Raw genomic sequence first — 25,167 nt, 5'->3', positions numbered from 1 at the left:
GAACCAAAAGTCACCACATGCCATTCTGATTAGATGGGACCGCGCATAAATTGTCGGCACGAGCTTATAACAATATATAGTAACCCTCCTGTTATGTTGCGGGTCAAATTGACCCTTTTTAAAGTTTGAAAATCTAGGAAAAATACTTAAAATTATTTTTTCAGTATGAAACTTCTTCTACTGGCCTTAATTAGTGTAATCAACATTTTAAATGAAAATGGTTAATTTCATGTATTTGCAAACCCCCCCTGTATGGGGATTGACCCGGGAACATTTTTGCTGTACCTAAAAAATGAACAGAACAGGAGGGTTATTAATATTAATATTAATTGGCACACACATTTATTTTCTTTCTTTGCTCAATGATTTTGTGTCTTGGAAAATTATTTTCTTTCATCTTCAGATTAAAATACCAATTTCTGTACTTTTTGAAAACAAGTTTAATGTATCTCTGATTAATGTATCTCTTCTTTTAAGTCCACAAAAGAAAATGAAAAATGGTATTTATAATTTAATTGACAAGAGTGTACCTTTAATGTAAAATGTATGTACTTTTTCATTGATCCATGTACTTTGCAAGAGCATGCATGTAATTGTGGCCTATAGTAATTGTAACTTTTAAAACTATGACGTAATCATAGATATCTCGCAAATATGCAAAGTGGCCTCCCTATCCCTCCCTTATACACCAGAGGTATATAAATGCTTGCATAGATGATCGAGATAGAGAGGCAAGGAGAGAAGAGAAAGATAACTTCTTTTGCTTCACAGAGAGTGACTAATTTAAAAAAAAAAATTACTTTCATCTTTAGCCTTCTTGTATTATTTTTAAATCGTTTATGCTGTATTATCCATAAGTAGGTCTTTATTTAATCAGTTTTTAGACTTCGCGGTATTAAATAGACATTATAGAAATCGTCAGTGCAACCACCACGTTTATTTGTAAGTATATTCTCCTATAATCTACTTGAGTGTAACCATGTATGCTAGGGTACTTCTTTAAAACGTAACGTAGGCCTAGCTACTGCAGCTAGTCAAAATGATGTGATTGTGTTGTTGACATTTTTAAATGCTCGATTAAATAAATGGCATGCAATTAAGCGGCTTTTGACAGCCAGAGAAATAATGTTCTTTATCGTGACAATAGATTGAACTCTTTATAATGTTGTAATTCATGTCTTCTATAAATTCAGGCTTTGTGTACAGCATCACTGATTATATGCATATCGCCTAAATTATCTGTTTTATTCCCTTGTCAAAGTGGTTTTATTATTCCATATTTTGCCTTTGAATTAATTCCCTGGCATGTAAGACAAAAAAGACTGATAAAGATTGATAAACTGTAAATTCTGTTGAAGACCAACGTTATCATTACAAAAGGGTCTGCTTTAAACAGTTTATCAACTATGGAATTGAGTCTCCTTGTATCGTCCACTGCACTGTAGCTGATTGGCATGCGTACTAGTTATATAATATGATGCGAGAGACACCGGCTGTCATGGAAACAAAGGTCTGGACGTCTGTTACAGAACTCCAGTTCTGTGCGCTTGTTCGGGTCATGCGCTCCGAATTCGCCCTCTCCAGCCTACACATTGGCACATTATACAGGGACTGGAAAAACAGCTTTGAAGAGCGCCGCCTCCTGATATCACACCCCCTCATTTAAACGAATAAATAAAGCCCGACTCACACTGGCATCAGATTCGCACTGAAAGTAAAGAAAAAGTGGCGAAATTTAAATCCGTCCGCACGTGCTGAGAACTTCGGTCGTGCAAAGGACCGCGCTCAGTGACTGCAGAAGGTGCTGGACTCGTTCCAGCGGCGCTGCATATGCTCACCCCTGTTTGTGCGTATCTCTAAGGGGAAACCTGACTGGCGCATCGTCTACCCCCGCATCACCTGCCCAGATCGGACAGCGACAGACAGCCACACTGCTCTCCTGACCCGTCTCAGCTGAACGCAAGGAGGCTTGAGGAGACAAACCCCATGCTTGCTGACCACGCGACGGATTAATTCGACATCCATAAAATGGTGTATGCTTTTATCACGTTGCTCTGTGGTCTAGGCGCAGGTAAGATGGTCAAGGTGAAATTAATTTTTAGAATTTATTTTAAAACTGCCGTTTAGCCCATACATTCTCTGTTATCTTTCTGGCAGGGTTTTGGTGAAAACTAGGTTATTGTCTATAATAAACAAATGACCGGTCTTTGTTGCTATATTACCACGGTTTATTCGTTACTAAATAGAAGGCATTACTCTATAATTTCAGTATTTATGCTTGTATCTTGTAATATATTGAGTATATCTCACTGAGTAGGCTATTTTAAGATGGGCACTTCGCAGATTGTGGACAAACCGTTAAGTACTTGAAGGTCGTTTGCTCGCTCGATTAAGGAAGATAAGAGAGATTCCAACAGCAAAACGATCGATTGTCCTTCTGAAACAAGGGTGGAATGTCGATAGAGGCGAGGGCTAATACCGCTAAGAGAATGATAAACATCGCAGAAAGCTGAGGAGATGGTGCCTTTAAGGTTCAAGGATGATAAACGTCGTTATGTAACTGACGGCGTCCGACTGTTTCCCACGGTCAGTATAATGTAAAATTATTTTAAAAACGTGCTCACTGTGAGTATAGTAATTTAGACTTCCACACATGTGGGACATAGCCCGGGTCTTGTGTTTAGCCAGCAACCGCGCACATGCATACGGGCTCACGGATCACCAGGCTACGCTTGCTCGAGCACCCATGCGCGCAGGTGATAACGGGGAATGAGGGTAGCTGTCCAACTGTTTTCGTTGGACGGTTCGCGATTGTAGTAGGCATGCTTCATTACTCTCTCCAATCTCTCGCAATTTCCTCCTTAGCAAAATGCTGTTTGTTGGCTTTTGGAGTGAATATTCTGAAATGTTATTCGTTGAATTTCATTTATATACGGATATGTTGATACGGGTAATATAATGATGGTATAGTTTAATTGTATTTTACGACGTTGTTATATAATTTGTTTGACGTTTTTCATAGCATAGGCTACATTTTATAATGCATTTAAAATCGGCCTGGAGAAGGAAGTGCTCTGTGGATATTGCTAGTCTAAGTAACATACATGCATAAATAAGTGGGTGTAATATAGTGATATACAGTATAAAACATATTAGCCATTGTCATAATGGCTGTCATAATGATGATGATTGTTGTTGTTAATACTAATGGCACCATTTATTGCCTGCTGATACAACTATTATATATCATTGGATGCTGAATCACTGTGTAGTGTAGCTATGTGTTTTGACAGAGCAATATTTGCTGTTTGGGGAAAATATCACGGGTACCTAGAAATTGAATAACATTCAGATAACAATCTAGTTCTCAAGCAAGTTCTGTGAAGGGAAATGGGTTCATAGAAGGACTGAATCCAAGTCTCTGAGTCATTTTGTAAGACATTAATGTGAGATAAAGGGAAGAGTAGGGGGAGTGCAGAGGTCATGTGTAAGGAAGTGCGTCTCTTGGGGGCAAAGGAACAAAACTATAGTTCTTATGCTGACTGTTTTTATTTTTATTTTTTAGCAACAGGACGAGAGGGAAATGAAAACTAGAATATAATAGAATAGCATAACTATTGTCAAGGAAGTATCTGTTTGGCTTCTCCACATTTATTATAATACATTAGAAGATGGCTAAACCTTGTACAAGACTTAGGTGAAAATGAACATATTAATCTACCAGATGATGAACATCTGGGTATATTGGGCTTGTACAATGGACAGACAGACTTGAGGCAAAAAGGGGTGGAATAATTAAGGGCAAAAAAGAAGAACAGGAGCGCTGAAGTGAATTTGGGATGCAGATGGGGAGTCAGTAGAGGGAGCTTGGCAACAGAAAAGCATCAAAGCGAGAGGGAAAGAGAGAACGACGAGCGTGGTGGCATAATTCTGCATTCATTAACAAGGACATTGTTGACATTGAGCAGCAGGGTGTCTAGGAAATCAAGGACTGTAGTACTACAAAGCAGAGAATACCCAGTTCCTGGATAAGGAGCTACGTAGAACATCAGAGTCAGAGAGGGATGAATTCTTCAAAAATCTGAAATGCAGAGCAGAACCAAAAAATAAAATAAAATAAATACAAGTGGAGGACATGGAGGATTCTAGATTGACCCCCCACAAAAGGTTTGTAAGAGTGGAAGAAGAGGACAGATTGATAGTTGAGAGAGATGTTGTAGTAAGGCGAAGATGGAGAGGAGCTGGGAAGACGCACGTTATAACGGCAGTAAATGGAGAACAGTGTCTGCGAGTGCAGAGTGGAGTCTGCACAGGAACTTAAGGGCCATGTGTTGAGACCAAAGCGAACATGTCCTCCTGAGTATTTTAATCCTTTTGACGTAATACAAAGTGTCTTGAATGACAAAACGCAAGTGGCGGTAAAAATATTTCCTTTGAGGGTCAGGGCTCAGACATGGCGCAGTGTTGAGCTGGCGTGTGTTCATCAGGCTTGGCAGTGCTGACTCCCTGTGTACCCATCGGGCTGTAACTGCGAGATTTGCGTGGGCAGCCAAGCCAGTAAAGCGGGACTGCCGATTTGAGCGTGGTGCCTTGGATAAGGACACGCCGGTGCAGCTTGCGGCCTCTGGGTGAACACTGATTGCAGTTAATACATAAAAATGTCACACGCAAGCAATATCTCAAATGCTCCACTGCTGTGTCACTCTTCCAGAAGGTTAGTGCTGATTAAGAAAAGGGCATTTTTAACACCGGCCAGGGGTGGAGTGAATTGTTGTCGCTGTTGAGAGTAGAAAATGAATTGCTGAACTAAATCTGTGGGGACTGCAGGCCAAATAAAAGCTTCTTTAAGCTGTGGCTTTGACGAGTGAAATGCTACTATCAATCATCTAATGTGTGCTCAGTTACCAACTTAACCTTCAGTGACAGAGAAGTAGTACAGGTGTGCTGAGAATACACTAAAATTATATCGGTCTCTCTCTTTTCCCCAGTGGGGTGCCTTCCCTTGTCCCCAATTAAAGATGAGAAGGTCAGTACCCAGGGTTTTGTGTGTGTGTGTGTGTGTGTGTATATGTGCGCATGTGTGTTTGTGTGTCTGTTTCTTTGCATGTTTCCAAGTCTGTTGTGTTGCTGTTTGTGGACGCTGCAGATGTGGAAGTATTGTAAAGAAAATACATGCTTAATCCTTATGCTATTAAGCCTGTTAATGTTGACTGTGTGCATGTGTGTACCTGTGTTTGTTTGCGTGTGTGTGCGTGCGTGTGGGTGTGTGGGCGTGTGGGCTAACTCTTATGTTTATGTGTGAAGGTTACTGACTGTGTGATGGAGGTGCCATCAGGGTCTCTGAACAGTGACAGTGACAATTTGCAGGTTGCCTGTGCCACCAAACTGCAGTCAGGTAGTGCCCCTTCATTTTACGCACTCACTCTTTCTATCTTTCTGTCTCTTTCTTTTTCTGTCTTTCCCTCTCCCTGTATGTGAGTGCACATTGTTTATGTATGCTTGTATGTGACACATTACAAGTGCATTATCTGGACAAATATTCTACTGAAAAACGGTCTGGTGTAATAATTAATTTTGTACACTTGTAGATTTGTACTTTGCACCATAACAGGTGTGTTGAGGGGAGACCGAACATAGTTGCGCATCTTGGAAGTGCGTCGCACACTTTGTGTATTGAGTTTTGTTGCTGCTCGTCTTGGAAGCGCGTAACGCAGTTTGTGTTCTGTGTTTTGTTGTGTTTTGTTGCGTTGTGTTGTGTTGTGTTGTGTTTTGTTGCGTTGTGTTGTGTTGTGTCGTGTTTTGGCAGGGGAGACATTGGATGCTGCACAGAGACACCAGGGTTTGTTGAGAGAGCTGCAGGAGCTGGCCCAGAATGGTGCGTACAGCAGTCTTACTATTGCCCTGCTCTGTATGTACAGCAAACGCAGTCAGTTATTGCTTTAGCACTTACTCTCTACTGCAGTGGTTTCCAAACTCGGTCCTGGGGGACCCCTGTGTATGCTGCTTTTTGTTACAGCCAATCTCTCCCTCAATAAAGGATGCTGATCGCGCGTTCTTTCATAATTTTTTTCCTGAAACATATGAACAAAACACAGGCTTGTCTCTTCGTCATTTGATTTACCTTTGAATTTGTTATCTACCAAATAGTTATTTTAAGTGGCCAGGTGTCCACACTTTCACCAATTATGAGCCTATTGATTTACCTCAGTCTTTAATTTGACCAATAATTTTTTTAAAACCTTGTATGTAATATTTTGCAAAGTAAGCACAGTGTGAATATGGGACTTTTATTCTTCATGGCCTGCATAGCCTTTTCTGGAATAATGTGACTTAATATGGTGAATAATCCCTAAATATTGTGGGTAACTGATGGTAAGTAGCAAGTTCTAGCTGCCCATCAGCCAACTAAGGTTTCTGTTCATACACACATGGGCATACTCCTTTGTACATTTAACTGGACTAAACAAGTATCTTTGCTACGTGGTACCCATGGGACTGCCACTGCCTTCCACAACCATAATGTATGTGAATTTGACCAGAAAGTACTAAAACGAAGACTCACAACTGCATGTAGTATTAATGCAAGCAGGACCCAGAAAGAGGTTAGGTTGTACTAGGTTATTGTACTGGCAATGCTATCACCCACTATTCTACCATGCACTGGACTGATGTGACCTAGTGAAAACCACTACTTTACCTATTTTAGCAGTTATTCCTCTGTGTGAGTGCAGTGGAATGACCAACTCCATTTACAACTGCAACTTGTGAATAGTTTCAGTAATGGCTGAGACATATGGCACATCTGGCACTTCAGGCTGAATATTCTTATTTTTGTTCTTGCTTCATCTTCCTATTGCAGACTACCCACATACACAGAGAGTTACCGCTATACAAATGAACTTCCCTTGTTCTTTTGGGTTTCAGAGAAAGAAAAAGAGAAGGAATACCAGAGAGAGAACATTGATCATGAGAAAAACAAAATGGAGGGAGAGAGTGAAGGGGGTGAGGAAGAAGAGTCTGTGTACACCAAGACTGAGGTGACGGGGGAAAATAATCTGGAGCAAGGGGACCAGGAGGAGGAAGTGATAGAGGAGCACAGACTGGAGGTAAGGAAAAGGGAGGATGAGGAGGATAGAGAGCTGGAAGAGCTGCTTGAGGAGGAGTTAAAAAAGAGAGGGAGTGAAAAAAGAAGTGACAAGGAGGTAGAGGAGTTGCTGGTGGACCTGAAAAAGAAAAAGAGTGAGACCAAGAAAGAAGAAGAGTTGGAGGAGGCCAAAAATAAGAGGGGGAATGAAAAAAGAAGTGACAGGGAGGAGGTAGAGAAGTTACTGGAAGACCTGAAAAAGAGTAGGAGCAAGACTGAAAAGGAGGAGTTGGAAGAGTTGCTTGAAGAGGAAATTAGGAAGAGAGGGGCTGAGAAAAGGAGTCATGGGGAGGAGGTAGAGGAGCTACTGGAAGACCTGAAAAAGAGAAGCAGTAAGACTGAGAAGGAGGAGAAGCTGGAGGAGTTGCTTGAGGAGGAAATTAGAAAGAGAGGGACTGAGAAAAGGAGTCATGGGAAGGAGTTAGAGGAGTTACTAGAAGACCTGAAAAAGAGAAGGAGCAAAACTGAGAAGGAGGAGGAGCTGGAGGAGTTGCTTGAGGAGGAAATTAGAAAGAGAGGGACTGAGAAAAGGAGTCATGGGGAGGAGGAAGAGGAGCTACTGGAAGATCTGAAAAAGAGAAGCAGTAAGACTGAGAAGGAGGAGGAGCTGGAGGAGTTGCTTGAGGAGGAAATTAGAAAGAGAGGGACTGAGAAAAGAAGTCATGGGGAGGAGGTAGAGGAGCTACTGGAAGACCTGAAAAAGAGAAGGAGCAAAACTGAGAAGGAGAAGGAGCTGGAGGAGTTGCTTGAGGAGGAAATTAGAAAGAGAGGTACTGAGAAAAGGAGTCATGGGGAGGAGGTAGAGGAGCTACTGGAAGACCTGAAAAAGAGAAGCAGTAAGACTGAGAAGGAGGAGGAGCTGGAGAAGTTGCTTGAGGAGGAAATTAGAAAGAGAGGGACTGAGAAAAGAAGTCATGGGAAGGAGGTAGAGGAGTTACTGGAAGATTTGAAAAAGAGGAGTAAGACTGAGGAGGAGGAGCTAGAGGAGTTGCTTGAGGAGGAAATTAGAAAGAGAGGTACTGATAAAAGGAGTCACAGGCAGGAGTTAGAGGAGTTACTGGAAGACCTGAAAAAGAGAAGGAGTAAGACAAGGAAAGAGGAGGAGCTGGAGGAATTGCTTGAGGAGGAAATTAGAAAGAGAGGAACTGAGAAAAGGAGTCATGAGAAGGAGGAAGAGGAGTTATTAGAAGACCTGAAAAAGAAAAGGAGCAAGATGGAAGAAGAGGTGGGGGAGGCCGAAAAGAAAAAAGGGAGTGAAAAATGGAGTGAGGAAGGCAAGAATGAACTACAGTTTTTGGAAGATGAGAAAAATCGAGAGAGGAAGCTGGAAGAACTACTTGAAGAGATGGAGGTTAAAAAGAAGAGGAGTCAAGCAGAAGAAAAGCTGGAAGAGCTGATGAGAGCGCTGAAGCACGTGAAAGAGCATGAGCGAGAGAGGGCACGAGAGAGAGAGGTCATGAAAGAGAGGGAGAGAGAGCTGGAGGAGCTGAAGAAGGAGGAGAAGAAGAAGACCGAGGAGGAGAGAGAGCCACAGAAGAAGCGCGTGATGGAGAAGGCCTCTGATGAAGCTACCCATCAGTTCGACAGAGAGCTCTTTCACAGCCACGGCCACAGCACAGAGAAAGATCTAGAGGAGGAAGAGGAGGAACATGAAGAGAAGGCAGACAGAAAGGTCAGTGTCTGATGCCTCGTTAAAGCCTGTCTGTTTCCCAGTTCACCTTTGACTACCGATATTATTGCAATGTCACACTTGCCTTTAGGATGATGGAATAGACTGAAAATATATTGAATTAAAATATACTACCATGATATTGCAGCAGTTACAATATATAGGCAAATACTGAAATTATTAGTATTCTCACATTTCATATACTTGTATGCTGTGAAATATATTTAATTATATTTTCAAGAAAAAAAGCCCACATATTTTCAATATAATTATGATTTGTTCAATTTCCATAAATTCTACAGAGATTGCAGGGGTTTTGTGAACACCACTTTGTTTTGGAGTACATTTAACAAGTTATGGGCTATCCATTAGGTACTATTCACTATCATTTAACTATAGAAGTTGGGTCTTAAACTCTGTAGAGGTCTCATTTTCTCATTGAGCCTCTTCCTTATGTGACTGAACCACTCTGTGGTCCACAGGAGCTGCTGGAGATCGAGGCCGGGCTGCGCAGAGTGGCTGCGGAGCTGCAGGAGCTGCGCAGAGGCTGAGTGATGACTGGGACAGGCAGCACACAACACATACTCCAGAACACTGATAAACACTGATAAACACTGAAAAACACTGATAAACACCAAAAAACACTATAAACACTGAAAACATTGATAAACACTGATAAACACCAAAAACCACCATTCAGCACGGAAAAACACTGGTATGTGAAAATAATCCACTGATAAACACAGAAGAACATGGATACACCTGGGAAAACACTGACAAACATGTTAGCAACTGTGTCCTTAAGCACTGGTCCTCAGGGAGCAAGAAGCTTTTCACTCAAACTTTGTTAATGTAATTCAATCAATCCACAGGCTTAATTGGATGAGCTCAAGCCCTCTTAGCTATAAGTAAACAAAAAATCCAGTACACCATAGCCATCTAAGACTAGTGCTGAGGGACCTGTCAATAATCACTGAGGTTAACTTATTCATGCACCACATACAACACACTCTTACACATGCTCCGCTGTATATATATATACTGTTCTATTACTGCCAATATACTGTATATGCACCCAGACTCAAAGATCTATTACACTTAAATGGCTGTACTGTACTTGTGAAAATGTTCACCAACTGTAGTTTACCAGAGTAAAGCAATGCAAAATCTCAGAATGGGACGTTATTGCAAAACATGAAGTTAGCAGAGGAATAAAAGTGGATTTCATCACCTGGGAAACACATAGTACTGTGCACCTTTTCTGCCAAGCGTCAGATACAATCATACACACATGCTGAAGTGTAGAGGCAAAATAAGCACATGCAGAAACACACACACATACACACACACACGCAAACACAAGCACACACACACACACACACACACAAGCTTCTCAACATACCCATTTTCCCTATCCTTTACAACCATGCCAACCTTATGTGTGTCTGTCTCTCATGCTGGTTGGATATTGTCTCTTGTCTTCTAATGGCAAAGATGCTTAAGCAAACAAGACATTCAACTCCAGTAGGCAGGGCGTCAGCTTCCATCCCACTTCCACTGACTCTGTGAATGCTGGTTTACAGGGGTACCAAGATGAGCAGAGTGAATTTTAAGCACAGCCAGAGATGAGTGGTTGGTTCTCCCGACCGTGTGTTCTCAACGGCAAACAAGCAATGACTTTTTAAAACGACCATAAACTTACAGTAGTGGTGTGCCAAGACGCTTTTCAACAAGCATCAGAGAAACTCCAGCATGACACGACCAAATTAAATAAAGCAGATCAGTATCAGCATAATGTATTCATAGAGACCAGAGACAAAAATCCAAGCACCACCTGCTCTTTACTGCACATGCTTAAGCTTCTCTTTGTTTGAGATCATTATTCAGTGTAATGGGATGGAAGTTCCTGCAGAAAAAAAAATGTTTTGCATCCATGCTTGCTAAATATCATTATCAATTACTATTATTGTGACTGTTATTATAATAATGGTATTGTAATATGTGAAATTTACTGAGAGTAGAATAGCACTAGAGGACTGTCTAGTCTCTGGCTCAAGCACTGTTACTCAGACTGTTATGAAGAACTAGAGTCTCACCAGGGGCATCATGGGACATTCTACAGCCCATACAATAATACCACTGCAATCAGACCAAACCTTATGTGAAGTTCCTTCCAGCTAGAGCTGCACTGGAGCTCTGCATTGTGCACAAAAAGTGGGACACTTTTAGAGACCGCAGTGTTGTAATGAGAGGTGTATTATTGTCCTGTATGAATGACCACCACAATTAAGGTGAATGACTCTACTTCTTTCTCCACTTTGTGCTGGACTTTACCTACTACCAGCAAGTCAAAGCCAAGACAAAGAAGGGAAATGATACAGCCATCATTTATCTATCGCTTTTCAAACTTTTGTAATGTATCGGGTGTTTATCATTAATTAATCAATAATATTCAGTTGTCTTGCATCCTGTGCGCACTTTTGGCTTTTAACAGACAGCACATGAGAATCACTGTAACCAAAGTGTAATGAGAGAGAGAAATGTTTGACAAAAGTGCCCCTCTGTGGTGGATCAGGGTATTGTCAGTCCACTGTTCTGCAGCTGGGAGCTGGTTGAGGTTTCTATCTTCCTAAAGGAAATACTATACACTCAAACAACACTCTTTTTGGAACATATACAATCTATATAACCTATATACTCTTCATATGTAGAACATATAGAAATATTAGACAAAATAGATGCATCTATAAATATATTTTGATAAGTGGTTAATTACAGGGAAGGAAATGCTGGAATAATACAAATTTAGGGTATTAGTATTATTATAATTTATTTTTTACAATACATACATTATATAAATATATATGTCCTGGAATGTGATCACTATTGCAGCAATATATTTTCTCTTTGGTTAAACCACCATAAAACTTAATAAGTGTTAAGTCTAATAAAACTGAATTACTGAAGAATGTAAAACATTTAAAAGGTGTATTACCACAAATTGACTCCCTACCAGTTTTGTGAATTTGAAATTTTTTAATTAAATACTGCCTTCTGAAAATACATTATGTTCTACAAGTAGACCACTTGCTGGAGATTCACTTAGAAGCAACCAATGCGCTTTATTGGACAAGTGGTCCATATACCTGTTTAAAAAAATGTTTTCCTCAGGGAGACAGAGGTCAAAGGTTAAAGCTAGATGTGACAAAGAGGCTGCAATGCCTGACAGATGGATAACGGGAGTTTTCACTGGCCAATCAAAGTCCTGCATTTGTGCCTGCTATGTCTTCTATGCCCATGGTTTTAAAATTGTTCCTGGAAGCCCACCCTGTTTGCTGGCTTTTGTCTCAGCCAATATCATTTGATTAAAATGGCTGAACGACATGTTTCCGTTGTAACACCATTTTGTTCTTTAATCTTTCCAGCATGTGCAGATTTAGCACACTGACACTTTGTCTGTCATTAAACTAAATAGTTTCAGTGACTAGGTGGCCACACTTTCAGCAATTAGGACCCAAGTGAGTTCACCATTACAGAAAATGAGTGCACTTGTAGATGTGACTGATTAAAAGTCCTGGGATATGACATTTGAGATTGCTTTGTTATGGCTATTTCTGGCATACTGCAACCTTTAAAGGGTAAATTATCCTCCAGTAGACATTAGGTGTCTAATTAAGGACAGTTAACAGCTGAATGCTATTCAAAGTTGTGATTATGGCAGGAACAAAAGTCAGCTTACATGGTGGGTTCTCAGGATTGTGTTGGAAACCCCCTGTTCTTCGCTATTTTTACCTGTCAATCAATAAACAGCACAGTTAAAACAAACCTGCTCGTCTCTGCCTGTCTGTTCAGACACGTTCTGTAGTATGTACTATGTAGTAATCCTACAAATGTCATGAAAGATAAATAAATCAGATGGTTTTTCCCTCAGCAAGGCAGGAGACCTATTTATGTTTTTATATACAGCTTATTAGGATCAAGAGGTGATTTCTAAAGGGTCCAGCTGTTTGACCTCTGACCTTACCAGACAGATCTGTGCTCCAGCCATGCATGAGACACCAGTGCCTTTTGAGATTCTAGATCAGGGTCCAGTCCAGTCTTGTCTAAAAAGGATTGGTGTGGGTACAGGTTTTGGTTTCAGCCTAGCACTATGACACGCGATTCAACTAATTAACTAATTATAGTCTTCAAACAAGACCTTGATAAATAGAATCAGCTGTCGTAGAGCTGGGCTGAAACAAAAACCTGCACCCACACCGGCCATTTTCAGATAAGACTGGACACCCCTGCTGTAGGAGATGACCCCAGACTGGTTAGCTACCCGTTGATCAGTAGGTGTGGCAAGTACTGGATATTTTACAACGCGGACACTGAAGCCTTGTGTGTACATGCAGACATGCTTCTCAGACGACAGATGGGGGGGTCAGGGAGGTGGTGGGGTCTCCAGGGCAGGACGGTCCCTCTGCTTCAGGACGGCTTCAATGTGACTTAGGAGGGAGGAGAAGAACTGTGGAACTCCCTCATACCCTGGGAGAAGAGAGGACAAGCAAGAGCACACTTTGAGCTGGGGAGCTACACGCAAGATCTTATTAGTTAATAGCTAATTCTGATAGCATCATATGCATGTTCCTCTGCACATTACGCTGACTCACTCTCGTGTTAAACAGGAAATGACCTTTTGGACTTTGGGCTGCCTTCAGTTAATTTGAGAGGGTAACACTAGCACAAGCCAGGGTACATTGGACTTGGAGAGGGAGAACCACACGGTCTATGGGTCCCATCAGCGTACCCATTTTAAACCTTAAACCAATCATCAGCTTTACTGACCTAACCTCAACCAACCAGAATCTCCCTCATCGGAGAGGGTTGATGGCTTAGAGAACCGGAAAACCTACTGTACTTTCACCCTCCAAGAACTCACGCAGATGAACCAGTAGAGGAACACAAGGCTCAAAACATAAGCATAGGTGAACAAGACATAATAAGAGTCGAGTAGAAGCACAGGTGAACAAGACATAATAAGAGTCGAGTAGAAGCACAGGAAGGCAAACGGACCAGGGAAGATGTTGATGTCTATGATGGTGAGGGTACGCGTGTGGATGTTGACGATGGCGTCCACCCCGAATAGCGCCATGCCCAGCTCCGCCCGCAGCTCCTTCACCAAGGCAACCATCACGTCTTGGCTAGGGGGGGGCAGCCGGGGTGTCTTCTTGTCTAGCTGTGGGGGGGAAAAGTGTGAGATATAACTCTGAGGACATCAAGGCCGAAGATCAGTGGGCCAGGTGCTATCAACAGCATGTGTCTCAGAATTCCCTCAATGAGAATCACTGTGGTTCCCAATCACATGAATTAATTCCAGAGTATGATTCAATGTTTATTGCTGCTGATTCCCTTCAGTGTGCCCGTCATTTTCATGTTCAATATTGAATAAATTCAGTTCTCCCGCCAAAGAATGCTCAGACTTCTTATCTAAAGCAGCGGTGGTGGAAGGCATGCCTGGTGACAGCTTGCTCATAACAGCCTCAAAACCATGTTGCAGCAATGTTATTAAAAATTTTAACTGCTCACTGGCAGGGACTCATAGTCTGACAGTGTTAGGTGTGATAAGTCAGTGGACAAAGGCTGGGGGTCAAGGGTCAGGGGTCAGGAGCTCTCACTCACAGCAGTCAGGTGGGAGCAGGACTCTGGCTTGGACACCTCGTGGCTGTTGAAGAAGATTGTCTTCCTGTCTGCCACAAAACAAATGAGAGGCAACATATAGCTGATTGAACATAACACTCGAAAAAAGAGGAACACTGGGAATGGGATAATACCAATTATAAAACCATTTCTGCACACAAATCATTCCATTAATGTGAAAGCAATTGAAATTTAAAGTAGTTTAAACCCTAACAACCAACACAATATCTGATGTTTACACAACCATAAATTAACTTTAGATTTAATCCAAATAAGCATACATTTATCCAATTGATATTTTCCAAAATTAGACAGCAGTGAAAATAGGTAATGTCCTAAGTTTGATAAAATAATTAACTTTTTCCTATCACTTATTTATGGATATAACATAAAACTTTGCTCCCACTAAGCTAAAGTCTTGGCCATAGTATTTGATTGAGGCATTTAGTAATTCTTGTAAATGCAACTCTTATATTCAAAATGCATTTCAAATATATCCAAATAATTCTAATACAAGAAAGTATTCAAAATATTTCAGATAGCAATCATCTGTTTTGGGTCAGTGTATTTGAAAAATGAAACCCTTCCAAATAGAGATATTTGAATACTAGTGCATTTCCGCGATGGAGGGGAGAGATGTAACTGGCTGCCACTGACCACAGGGACCCAGAGGGAAGTTCTTGAGCGAGGGTCTCTCTACGGTGAAGTGCGCCTCCCCCACCACGAAAACCTTGTGCAGCACCGCGCCGTGGTTCACAAAGCTCTGCAGCACGCAGGGGGGCCGGGCGTCCTTCAGCCCCGCGGGACAGAAGATTAGAGACATCTACGGAGAGAGAGAAGGGACATTATTATAAACCAGATCCATGGGGACAGAAGGAACATTATTACAGACCAGATCTATGGAAAGAGAGAGAGAGAGAGAGAGAAAGAGACATTCTTACAGCCCAGATCTGAAGAGAAAGGGGCATTATTATAGACTAGATCTACAGAGAAAGAAAGAGAGAGAAGGCACATTGTTAGAGACCTGATCTATGGAGAGAGTGAGGGGACACTATTATAGACCGGATACCTCTATGGTTCTATTATTGGGAAAGAGTGCTAGAAAAATAAGATCAGAGACCTCTATGGTTCAATTACTGAGAAAGAGCTCTAGAAAGAGAGAGGGAGGAGACATGGTCAGAGCTGCTACACAGCGTGGCAATATCTCTAGACTGAATATAAAATATATCTTCAAAGATACAATGTAGACCCACTCAGAAGGCCTTGCATGATGAAACCGTAATCACAGGGACACTGTTATTAATGAGTAAACAAACCCACAGACTAGACAGACCAGGGGTTTGTTGGAGCACGCAGCAACATCGCCACAGACTGAGAGATAACGTCACTCACCTCATGGGAACGCAAACCATGGGCCACTCTGGTTTTGCAGACTGTGGAAGAACATGCAGGGAAGATCAGTGATGGAGGTAAAAAGAAAACAGAAAAAACTTCTGAGGACAGAGTACTTATCAAGCCAAAGTCCAGTGTGACTCCTGATTAAAGCCCATTACTTCGATGTGAAACACAGCGTGAACTTGGACTAAAGGCCACAGTGACAACTGCATACACTGAAGCATGAATGTGGGGTGATGAAAAATAAATGTTTCTAGCAGTGCTGGCACTAGACTTTCAGGTGTCCTAGGAAGGATTTGATTCAGTGATTGGAGTGCGGTGTGATTGGTTAATAGTGAAATGTGAATGCAGAGCGGTGTGATTGGTTACTAATGAAATGTGAAGTGTGATTGGTTACTCTCACTGACTCAAAGGATAAGTGAGCTGCTTCCTCTCCACTGCCTCCCTGATTTCCAGCTGGTCACTGGTATTGATCTCCAGGTAAGGAGGGCTGCAGATACCCCTGTCTGAAGAGAGGGGAACAAACATTGTTAAACTATTGATAGAGCGAAAGAGAGAAAGAGGACTGTCTGATATTTATATGTATGCTTTGGCAATAATTACATTTGTATTTCATGCTGATAAAAAGCAACTTGAATTGAATTGAAAGAGAGAGAGAGAGAGAGAGAGAGAGAGAGAGAGAGAGAGATATGCACCTCTCAAAGAATTTTGCAGCTTGTTCATGATGCGGTAGGACGCAAAACGATCCAGTAGTTGTATCATTGCTGGCAAAGGGTCCAGCATGACTGTGAGAGGATGGGCAGACACGTACTCCTGAAACAAACACAGTGTACATCAGATTGAATTATGGTTTTGAAGCATCATGAGCAAGGATACATAAATTAACACATCTAACTGATATAGATACATTGTGCAAAATAATCTAATGCACCATAACCCACTGCACCATATCATTGTATCTTATGTTAATTTTCAAAGCTTGTTTCTTGGAGGATTTAACATAGATCATATGTAAAATTCGACATATAATTGAAGTAGGCATTACCATAGCATGTGAATTCAGACCCTGCACTATATAAAATGGCTTTAATATAATGGGTCATGCTACAATATAATAGAGAGGATGCACCAACTTCACTTGTGTGAGTGCAAGCAGAACATTTTGCTCTGATTGGCCAAATCATGTCACTTCTAGACGTGCACACTCAAGTGAAAACGTGAGGCCATCTATCCTGCTCAGTGCTGTCAAATCAGTGAGCAGGACATACCTGAAAGTTGGAGAGGAGATTCTGCGATTGGCTATCATGCTCAGCTTCCACGATGACGTCAGACAGCTTGTGAATGATGACATCAAAGGGGCCCTGGGATGCCATTGGTCGACTCAGGTCAATCTACAGCAGAATGAAGTTAAGAAGTTAACAGCTATGGCTGTTCCCTTTCTGTCTGAGTTCTTCCCTATCTAGAAGCTGCTAGGGCCCAATTGCACATCGAAAGCTGGATTAGCCACTCTAGAGCACCACTGTCATGCACTTCTGTTCACATCGTAAATGTAGGTTTCATTTCAGCTTTCAGGGAGACACTGCCAGACTACCTATTCTCACACAGTCAGATGTCAAGTATCACAAGCGTACTAGCTAGTCCAGCAATTAATTAAAACGAAAACACTGGGGATGACATGTCTCCCTGTCTCCCCCGTCAAACCTATTTGTATGGTTCACATTCATCTGCACTCTAGAGGAATTTTTTCCCCCCCAATCTGACACAAGGTTAAAGACGTTTTTGTTGTTGTATTCCAAACTTGAATAGTTAGAGGCAGAATCAAGCTGTGTTCCCCTAGTAGGACAAGTGCTGCTATTCTTATAGTGATGTCAGAGCGTGCGTGCTGGACAGGGGCTCCCAGGTGGAAGTGACAGAAATGGCCGGTGAGACAGCCACCTGCTCCCGACGGGAAGATGAAAAGAGGACAACGCTCAAAATCTGACCAAGTAACTCAGTGCCATAATACCTGATGCAATTGACTGTGCCCTCTTCTTAATGTACCCCCATATTATGGATATGGTAGTATAGTGTCATTTTATGCTAGCATTTTCTTATTGCATTATTTTTAAATCATTGCAGCCGTACATCTGCACATGAACTGCCCAGGGACCACAGGTGAAAATGAGCTGTCAAGCTATATCTGGCACTGTGCACTGACTGCAGTTGCTGATATGTTGATTATTGTGTATTGTGCCTTTTAACTAAAATAATTGAATATATAAAGATGAAACTGGGATGGAGACTATGGGACTCTGTTAAAGGGGAGGGTGTACAAATGAGAGAAGAAAGAAGCCGCATCAACAGGCCATATCTCATTCAAAGCTGAGAATCTCAGATGATCGTACACGGAAAGTAACGTTCTGTGTGTGTGTGTGTTCGTGTGTGCATATTGCACGTGTAGGTACCTCTGTGTGTTTTGCAAATGCATGACATATGTGCATGATTGTGGGCAGTAGACTGCATCTAAACCAAACTTTCCCTCGTTTATCTATTAATAAAATGAGATGGATTTACCTGCTTTACAATGGACATCATGTAGCAAGTAAAACTCAGAATAAGACTCACCTCAACCACTTCAATACCGCGGTGTCTGATTAAGAGGACGAGGGGAGAGAGAGAGACAAAATGATTAGTGAAGACTTCAGTTGACATTGCTTAATATTATAAAACCAAATTGGAAATTGGAAATTGCTAAAGGTAAATATCAGAAATTTTAGGTATTTGACGATGCTTTGCTCAAGCAGCAGATTTAAAAAAAAAAGTTTTTTGAAGAATGATACTTATTTGGATTATTTATTCAGGAACTATTGTTATCAATCGCATCAGAATTATTTTCATGGTATTGGCTTGACTCACCTACAAAGCTCGGCAAAGGCCGACAGGTTCATTCTTTTCCTCTTTTTATCGCTCAGACAGAAGCCCACTCTTCGGTCGGCCATTTGGAGTTGTACAGTACTGCTGGTCTAAAGTCTCCAAACGTGCAGACAGGTAAATTAACAGAGAGAGGGAGAGGGAGAGAGATAGAGAGGGGGAGAGAGAGAGAGAGAGAGAGAGAGAGAGAGAGAGAGAGAGAGAGAGAGAGAGAGAGAGAGAGAGAGAGAGAGAGAGAGAGTGGGGGGCGGGGGGGGGGGAGCGATCGGGTGGGCGACAGAGGATTTAAGATGCAATATCGTGTTGCAGTGAAATGAAGAAATAAAATGCAGATTAATGAGGAAAACAGACCTCTATTGTGCTTTTTGAGACCCATGTGGACTAAAAATGTTAAATGTTACTCGTCTTACACTTGATTACTTCACTCATATGTAGACTAGCATATGTCCAGGAAAATGTGAGCAACGTTTAGAATGACAGATTAGAAAATATACATATAATATAGCCTCTGCATATACATAGCCCGTACTCAACTGTCTTATATACTTAGCCCGTACTCAATTGCCCTTCGTAAGTTTTCTGTATAACGCTCTCCCATGGTTCATTGAAAAGAGAAAGAGAAAGTGAAAGAGTTTAACTCAGGGAAGTATAATACCTACCATCATCGTCTCCTATTCATATTCGCCCTCCGTTCCACAAAACAAATACGTTGAGGGGCATTTCACTGATCACAGATAGTAAAGTTAGTGTTTTTATGTGTTGTTCATTTTTAACATTATTTTAAGGTATAGCAATGGCCCGGGGCTCGAACGCTGGGTTTGATCGACACATTACAATTTTCTCACCTGAAGGCCGCCTCTATCAAGTCGGTAAGGACATGCACTAATCTCCCTTTGCTTTCTCCGTTTAAACTTGTGCACCAGAACGCTAACAGACAACGAACGCATTGGTGTGAAATGTTTTTTTATTTTATTTATTTATTTATTTATTTATTTATACAAGCTGTTACTCCAAAGACAGAGTAATCAAAATCAACGAATTAAGTTCAACGTAGCTGCTACAATGCTATGTCGACAAAATGTCAAGTCGCGTGCAGTGAAGTCCAAATGAATGCGAAAAGTAGCCTATTTAAAAGATATCAATCTCTATGTCGCCTGTTTGTTTCCTTAGCCATCTTTTTTCATGGAGTTTGGATACGTGTGTACTATTTCTTATGCATCCATTTATTCTGGTTTCTAACGCTGGCGTGTTGTGTGGATGTATTTTTACAGTACTGCTCTTGCTGCCAACGAATGAGTGTTTCTTTTATTTCGAAGGGGGTTGTTCGTGGTTTCAACATAAACAATTACGATGTAGGCTAACTGTTATGATATGGCATATTTTGACACGAATTACTAATAATAGAGTCACTTTGATATTTTTTTAAATGTATCACGTTGTTGAATACATTTAGGCTTACGTAAATATTAATGTCATTTAAGGGTTAATTTGTATCTGTTCTGGTTTTTCAGCAAACTGTTGTGCTTTTCTGGTTTATTCAGTTTCTGTTGATTTCTAAACACTGTTCTTTCTCATTTTTTTGTGAATGACAGAATATTTTTTAAATGAATTGCTTGATTGACTGACGAGTTGATTGATTGACGTTATCTGCCTCAGAGTATGCCTTCAAAGCCATCGCCCAGAGTGGTCTGACGTCAGTGGGTTTAAGGGGGAAAGACTGCTCCGTGGTTGTCACGCAGAAGAAAGTTCCGGTAAGAGAGGTGGACGGCAAGGGTGACACTGGTGTCCCGCCAAAGTGACGCTCTCAGATTATGCGTGAGGCATTGCTGTAATGTTAGCGCAAGGTTGGCACTCTGTTACGCCTCCTTTTGGCTAACCCGTTGTCCCACACAACATTCGATCAGTTCTGCATGCACTTCTCGTTTAAAGTGATGTCAAATTCTGACATGAAGCTTTGTCCCGCTTTGGAGTCAAGTGCTTTACAAGCATGCTGCGAAGCGCAACTGAACAGCGTCCGAAAACGAACATGAGCATCGGAGTCCAGCCACACTGTTCATATTGCTGCTGTTGAGACCTGCACAGTTTGCCAAACAGAAACTGTATGGGCTTTTATGAGACGCAGAAACAGTATAATAATCTGTCCAGATATAGGCCTGCACCGGGCTTTACGACATCACACTCACTACAAACTGTCCCCGTGACCACAGGACAAGCTGCTTGACGCGTCCACCTTCAGCAACATGTACCACCTGACCCCCCGGATTGGCTGCGTGATGACGGGACACCACGGTGAGGGAACCCCCCCACTTCACACCCAACATGGCCTGCACACTGCACCTGTGCTCTGGACAGTGGCATCACAGGTGCAGTCACCAAAACAACACTCATGCATGTAACGACTGTGTGTGTGTGTGTGTTTTTCACACAGTCATTACATGTATGAGTGTTGTTTTGGTGACTGCGCACGCACACACACACACACACACACAGGCAGTGCTGCATCCCTCACTCACTTTCTTGCTCTCTGCAGCTGATAGCCGGTCCCAGGTGCATCGGGCACGGTTGGAGGCTGCTGAGTACAAGTACAAGTTCGGTTATGATGTCACAGCAGACATGCTGTGTCGCAGATTGGCGGACATCTCGCAGGTCTACACGCAAAACGCGGAGATGAGACCCCTGGGCTGCGGTGAGTCTGTCTCTCTCTCTTTTGCCTTCTCTACAGGCCTCAATCCCTCTTTCATTCTATCACCCCATTCTACTCATCTATTTTCTTTCTCTTTCTGTTTATCTACTGGCTCTAACCCCTCTCCTTCTAACAGCCCACTCTACCAGTGCCTACTCACTCTCTCTCCCTATATTCCACTCTATCAGTTCTCTATCACTCACAACTTTCCTCCACTGTTACCCCCTCTCCCACTCTTCTCCTATCTCTCTCTCTCTCTCTCTCTCCCTTTCTCTTCCTCCGTCAGTCTTTTCTTATTTACTGTAATAAAGGAAAGATCAGTGACACAGACACCCTGTGTCCTGCCCCTTCCCACAGTTATGATCCTAATTGCGGTGGACCCCCATTTTGGCCCCGTGTTGTACAAGTGCGACCCAGCCGGCTATTTCTGCGGTTTCCGGGCCACCGGCGTCGGCGCCAAGCAGACGGAGGCCAACAGCTACCTGGAGAAGAAGCTAAAGAAGAAGCCGGACCTTACCTATGACAACACTGTGGAGGTGAGACAGAGCCACCTAGTGCAAACATACGCAAGCGTGGGGTATTTCGCACAGCAGTATTACTCAGTTAAGTGGACAACTGCGCTGAGTAAAAAACTGTAGTTTGAAGTTTTTTTAAACTTCAGTCCGTGTGCCAGATTTGGGAGGGTTCCAGGTTATGCTCAGCACAGTCATCTAGGTGACTCAGTAATCCTGCTTCATAAACAGGGCCCAGGAAGTGAGCTTCAAAAACAAAACTTGGTCCTGGCCCCTTGGCTGTCTCACTGTGTCTATGTGTCTCACCATGCAAGTGTGTCTCATTGTGTCTCAGCATATCTCTGAGCATATTTCACTTCTTCATATCTTATCCCAGGCACCAGCTCTGTCAGCACTAGGGTGACTTGGTTCCTCTCACACTTTTGTTTTCCTGTAGATGGCCATCTCCTGCTTGTCCTCAGTCCTGTCCCAGGACTTCAAGAGCAGCGATCTGGAGGTGGGCGTGGTCACCAAAGCCAGCCCCAAGTTCAGGTAGGGACGCCTCCTGGCACTGCTCTTTTTCTGACCTTGTCCAGCTATCCACATTTCTGTGGCCACACATATCCAAACCCTATTAACAGAGATATGAGTATGCATTTAAAATATCCACAGAAAACCCCTTTAATAAAATGTCACTATTGGTAGAGTTCATATTGCCATATAATGTAATATCAGAGTTGGAGCATCCGTGTGTATTTATGATGGCTATCTGGATCCTATGCTGTCTTATCCCCATCAACATGCCATTCTAAAGAACTATATGTGCCTCTACTGGTTCATGGACTGCACTCCCTAAAGATGATGAGTTAGATTATTGAAACTTGATTATTGATTATTTAATATGTGCATAATTAATCGACCATACGTGTTCTGAAAGTAGTCCTGGAATAGAAACATGCTAGTTTGCTTGTGACAATATTTTATTTCTGTCAGCTGATTATAAAAATATCCAGTGGCTTCAAGCCAGTTACTGTTCTTTATCCAGAGATTGAATAGTTTGCTTTTTAAATTTTGCCTTTTGGTAGTGTTCATACTCTGTCCACATTCTGGTTTCACCTAACATGGGAGTGAAATGTTTTGGAGTCGTTGAATTTCACCGTCATCCAGGATTTCGGGTAGACTGCCAGTTAAGTAGTTAGGGAGTAATTTTTCACTTTTTCTTCCCACTGGCTCAAGTTATTTTTTTCCTTCTGTTTTTTAAAATACCCTCTGGATAATGTCCATGGTGCGGCAACCTGATTGTAAATAACAATACACAGAATGAGTGCAAAGTTTGATTGATTTACTGAGTATTTGAATGGCAGCTATTCATCCCCCTCTCTGTAGCTTCTGCTGGTTGGGTAGCTGCAGTATTATATTACTTCCCTGGGGGATGGGTGGGGGGGTGGGGGGGGGGGGTGACCCCATGAGAGGAAAGAGAGGTCAATCCAGTCTTATTCTGACTGGGCTCTCTAGGACAGAGCACAGTCAGATTTGCCCTAGATTGTGTGTCTGCATGTGCACAACCAACATAGAAACTGGAAATGTTCTAGATTTCTACTAAACAAACTAGTTTGTTGGTTAGTGAAAGACCGCAATTTTGCTAAAATAAAAAAAAGTTTTTTTTTACAGTCTATAACAAGAAAACACAAACACTGGCCTTGCACAGAAACTCTAATTGGGTTGCCAGGCTGTCACTGTGTCTCCATTGACCTACATGCTATAACAACGATGGAACCTGTTGTCTATAAAAATCAGAATACGACTGGACAAACAGCATTGCGTTTTGGTGGAGGTGGTGCTGTGACACACAGCCATCGAACAAGCGACAGCTCCGGCTATTTAAGGAAGGATGCCCATTAATCCGGCCCTGCCGCTCTCCCAACAGGACACTCACTGAAGCGGAGATCGAAGGGCACCTGTCGGCCATCGCTGAGAGGGAATAGACGCACACTCATATCAGCCAGAGCCACAGACAGACTGACGGGCAGGCTATAGCGGGGGTTTCCATAGGAGGTTTTTAAATGGCGCAAGCCTCTGGTGTCTCAGCACAATTAAATGTGTATATTCTGGCTGCTGCAATGTCATCTGGATTTTTTTACACACATGAAATTCCTATGACATTTCATCCCAACTTGCATCTAAGTCAGCACCTTGATTTTCATATTCTGTGGGTATCGAATAAAGTAGTTCAATCTGAATTATGTCACAAAACGTATATTGTATATTGTCTTTCCCAAACTGGCTGTTGTCACAAAATATTTTTTACACATTGATTACCAGATAGAGAGACAGACTAGCATGCTAGCATGCTTACTTACACTAATTTGTAGTGCTCCTTTAACCACTCTGAGAGAACATCAAATGCTTACTGTGAACCATTTGCATTTTTACATCTTTCCTTCCATAAAAATTTATTTCAGAAAACAGATCATGATAGCATTTCGGCTGTGACTAGTCAAGACTAGCCTGGTGCTGTACTTACACTCAACTTATGTGTCCGTTAACATTAATTAGTACAACTTTATAAAGCAATTTGCCAATTTTGTGTAACATGCTTATTGGAAATTTTATTTTGACCATAAAATTCAGTCAGATCAGCAAATAGACTGCGTTACACACAAGGAAAATTCCAATGGAACCACAGCCAGTGACTGTTTATTTGGCATAAGTGAAAAGTTGTTACAGCTCTTAATCATTCTTACTGAAACATGAACAAATTCTATTGAACCACAATAAGAAGTAAGCTTCAATGTGTTCACTTGACTTCAATGACAGGTAAATCTACACATTCCCTTCTTCACATTGTCCGTGTCACCTGTCGTTCCACATACTATGGTGTGTGTTTGTGTGCTGATGACATTTTGTGACTGTTACCCTCTGAACCACATGATCCCACTCAGCCAATCAGCCTCCATGTGTGCCTCAGGCTTATCCTATTTGTTCAATGCCATCTCATCCGTATTGTGCCCCAGGATCACAGTCTTGCTAAATAAATCATCCCCAAACAGGAATACAGTGTTGCTTTCTTTCCACCATGTTTCAAAGGGCAAGAGAAGCCTAAGGTTTCTGAAAATATATTTTGGGAATTAGTCTGTGATCTAAGCTTTCATTGCAAAGAGTTCTCTGTATAAAGCCAGGGCAATTAGTGGAAGAA

General features: G+C 41.9%; 3 protein-coding genes across 3 annotated transcripts; 2 read left to right on the top strand and 1 right to left on the bottom strand.

The window, feature by feature from the left end:
* Positions 1–1,549: 1,549 nt before the first annotated feature.
* LOC118208905 (trichohyalin-like) lies at positions 1,550–12,638 on the top strand. Its single transcript, XM_035383883.1, has 6 exons — positions 1,550–2,071; positions 4,989–5,026; positions 5,305–5,395; positions 5,807–5,875; positions 6,925–8,816; positions 9,296–12,638. Exons 1-6 carry the CDS (start codon positions 2,029–2,031, stop codon positions 9,362–9,364), a joined length of 2,202 nt encoding a protein of 733 aa, XP_035239774.1. The 5' UTR covers positions 1,550–2,028; the 3' UTR covers positions 9,365–12,638.
* Positions 11,835–19,400, bottom strand: LOC118208907 (inositol-tetrakisphosphate 1-kinase-like). The gene is made up of 11 exons (XM_035383886.1): positions 19,355–19,400; positions 18,783–18,896; positions 18,492–18,516; positions 17,156–17,278; positions 16,583–16,700; positions 16,295–16,393; positions 15,885–15,925; positions 15,150–15,315; positions 14,475–14,542; positions 13,869–14,031; positions 11,835–13,340 (listed from the first exon to the last, which is right to left on the bottom strand). The coding sequence occupies exons 2-11, from the start codon at positions 18,863–18,865 to the stop codon at positions 13,237–13,239; spliced, it is 990 nt and encodes a 329-aa protein (XP_035239777.1). The 5' UTR covers positions 18,866–18,896; positions 19,355–19,400; the 3' UTR covers positions 11,835–13,236.
* An 18-nt stretch (positions 19,401–19,418) lies between these two features.
* Positions 19,419–25,024, top strand: LOC118208909 (proteasome subunit alpha type-6-like). Its single transcript, XM_035383888.1, has 7 exons — positions 19,419–19,666; positions 20,454–20,548; positions 21,005–21,086; positions 21,328–21,483; positions 21,838–22,016; positions 22,429–22,523; positions 23,899–25,024. The coding sequence occupies exons 1-7, from the start codon at positions 19,591–19,593 to the stop codon at positions 23,954–23,956; spliced, it is 741 nt and encodes a 246-aa protein (XP_035239779.1). The 5' UTR covers positions 19,419–19,590; the 3' UTR covers positions 23,957–25,024.
* Positions 25,025–25,167: the final 143 nt, after the last annotated feature.

The sequence above is a fragment of the Anguilla anguilla genome, chromosome 12 (assembly GCF_013347855.1).
Source record: "Anguilla anguilla isolate fAngAng1 chromosome 12, fAngAng1.pri, whole genome shotgun sequence".
Taxonomy (NCBI): domain Eukaryota; kingdom Metazoa; phylum Chordata; class Actinopteri; order Anguilliformes; family Anguillidae; genus Anguilla; species Anguilla anguilla.
Note: the sequence above shows the minus strand (reverse complement) of the source record. Positions and strands in the feature narration are given on the sequence as shown.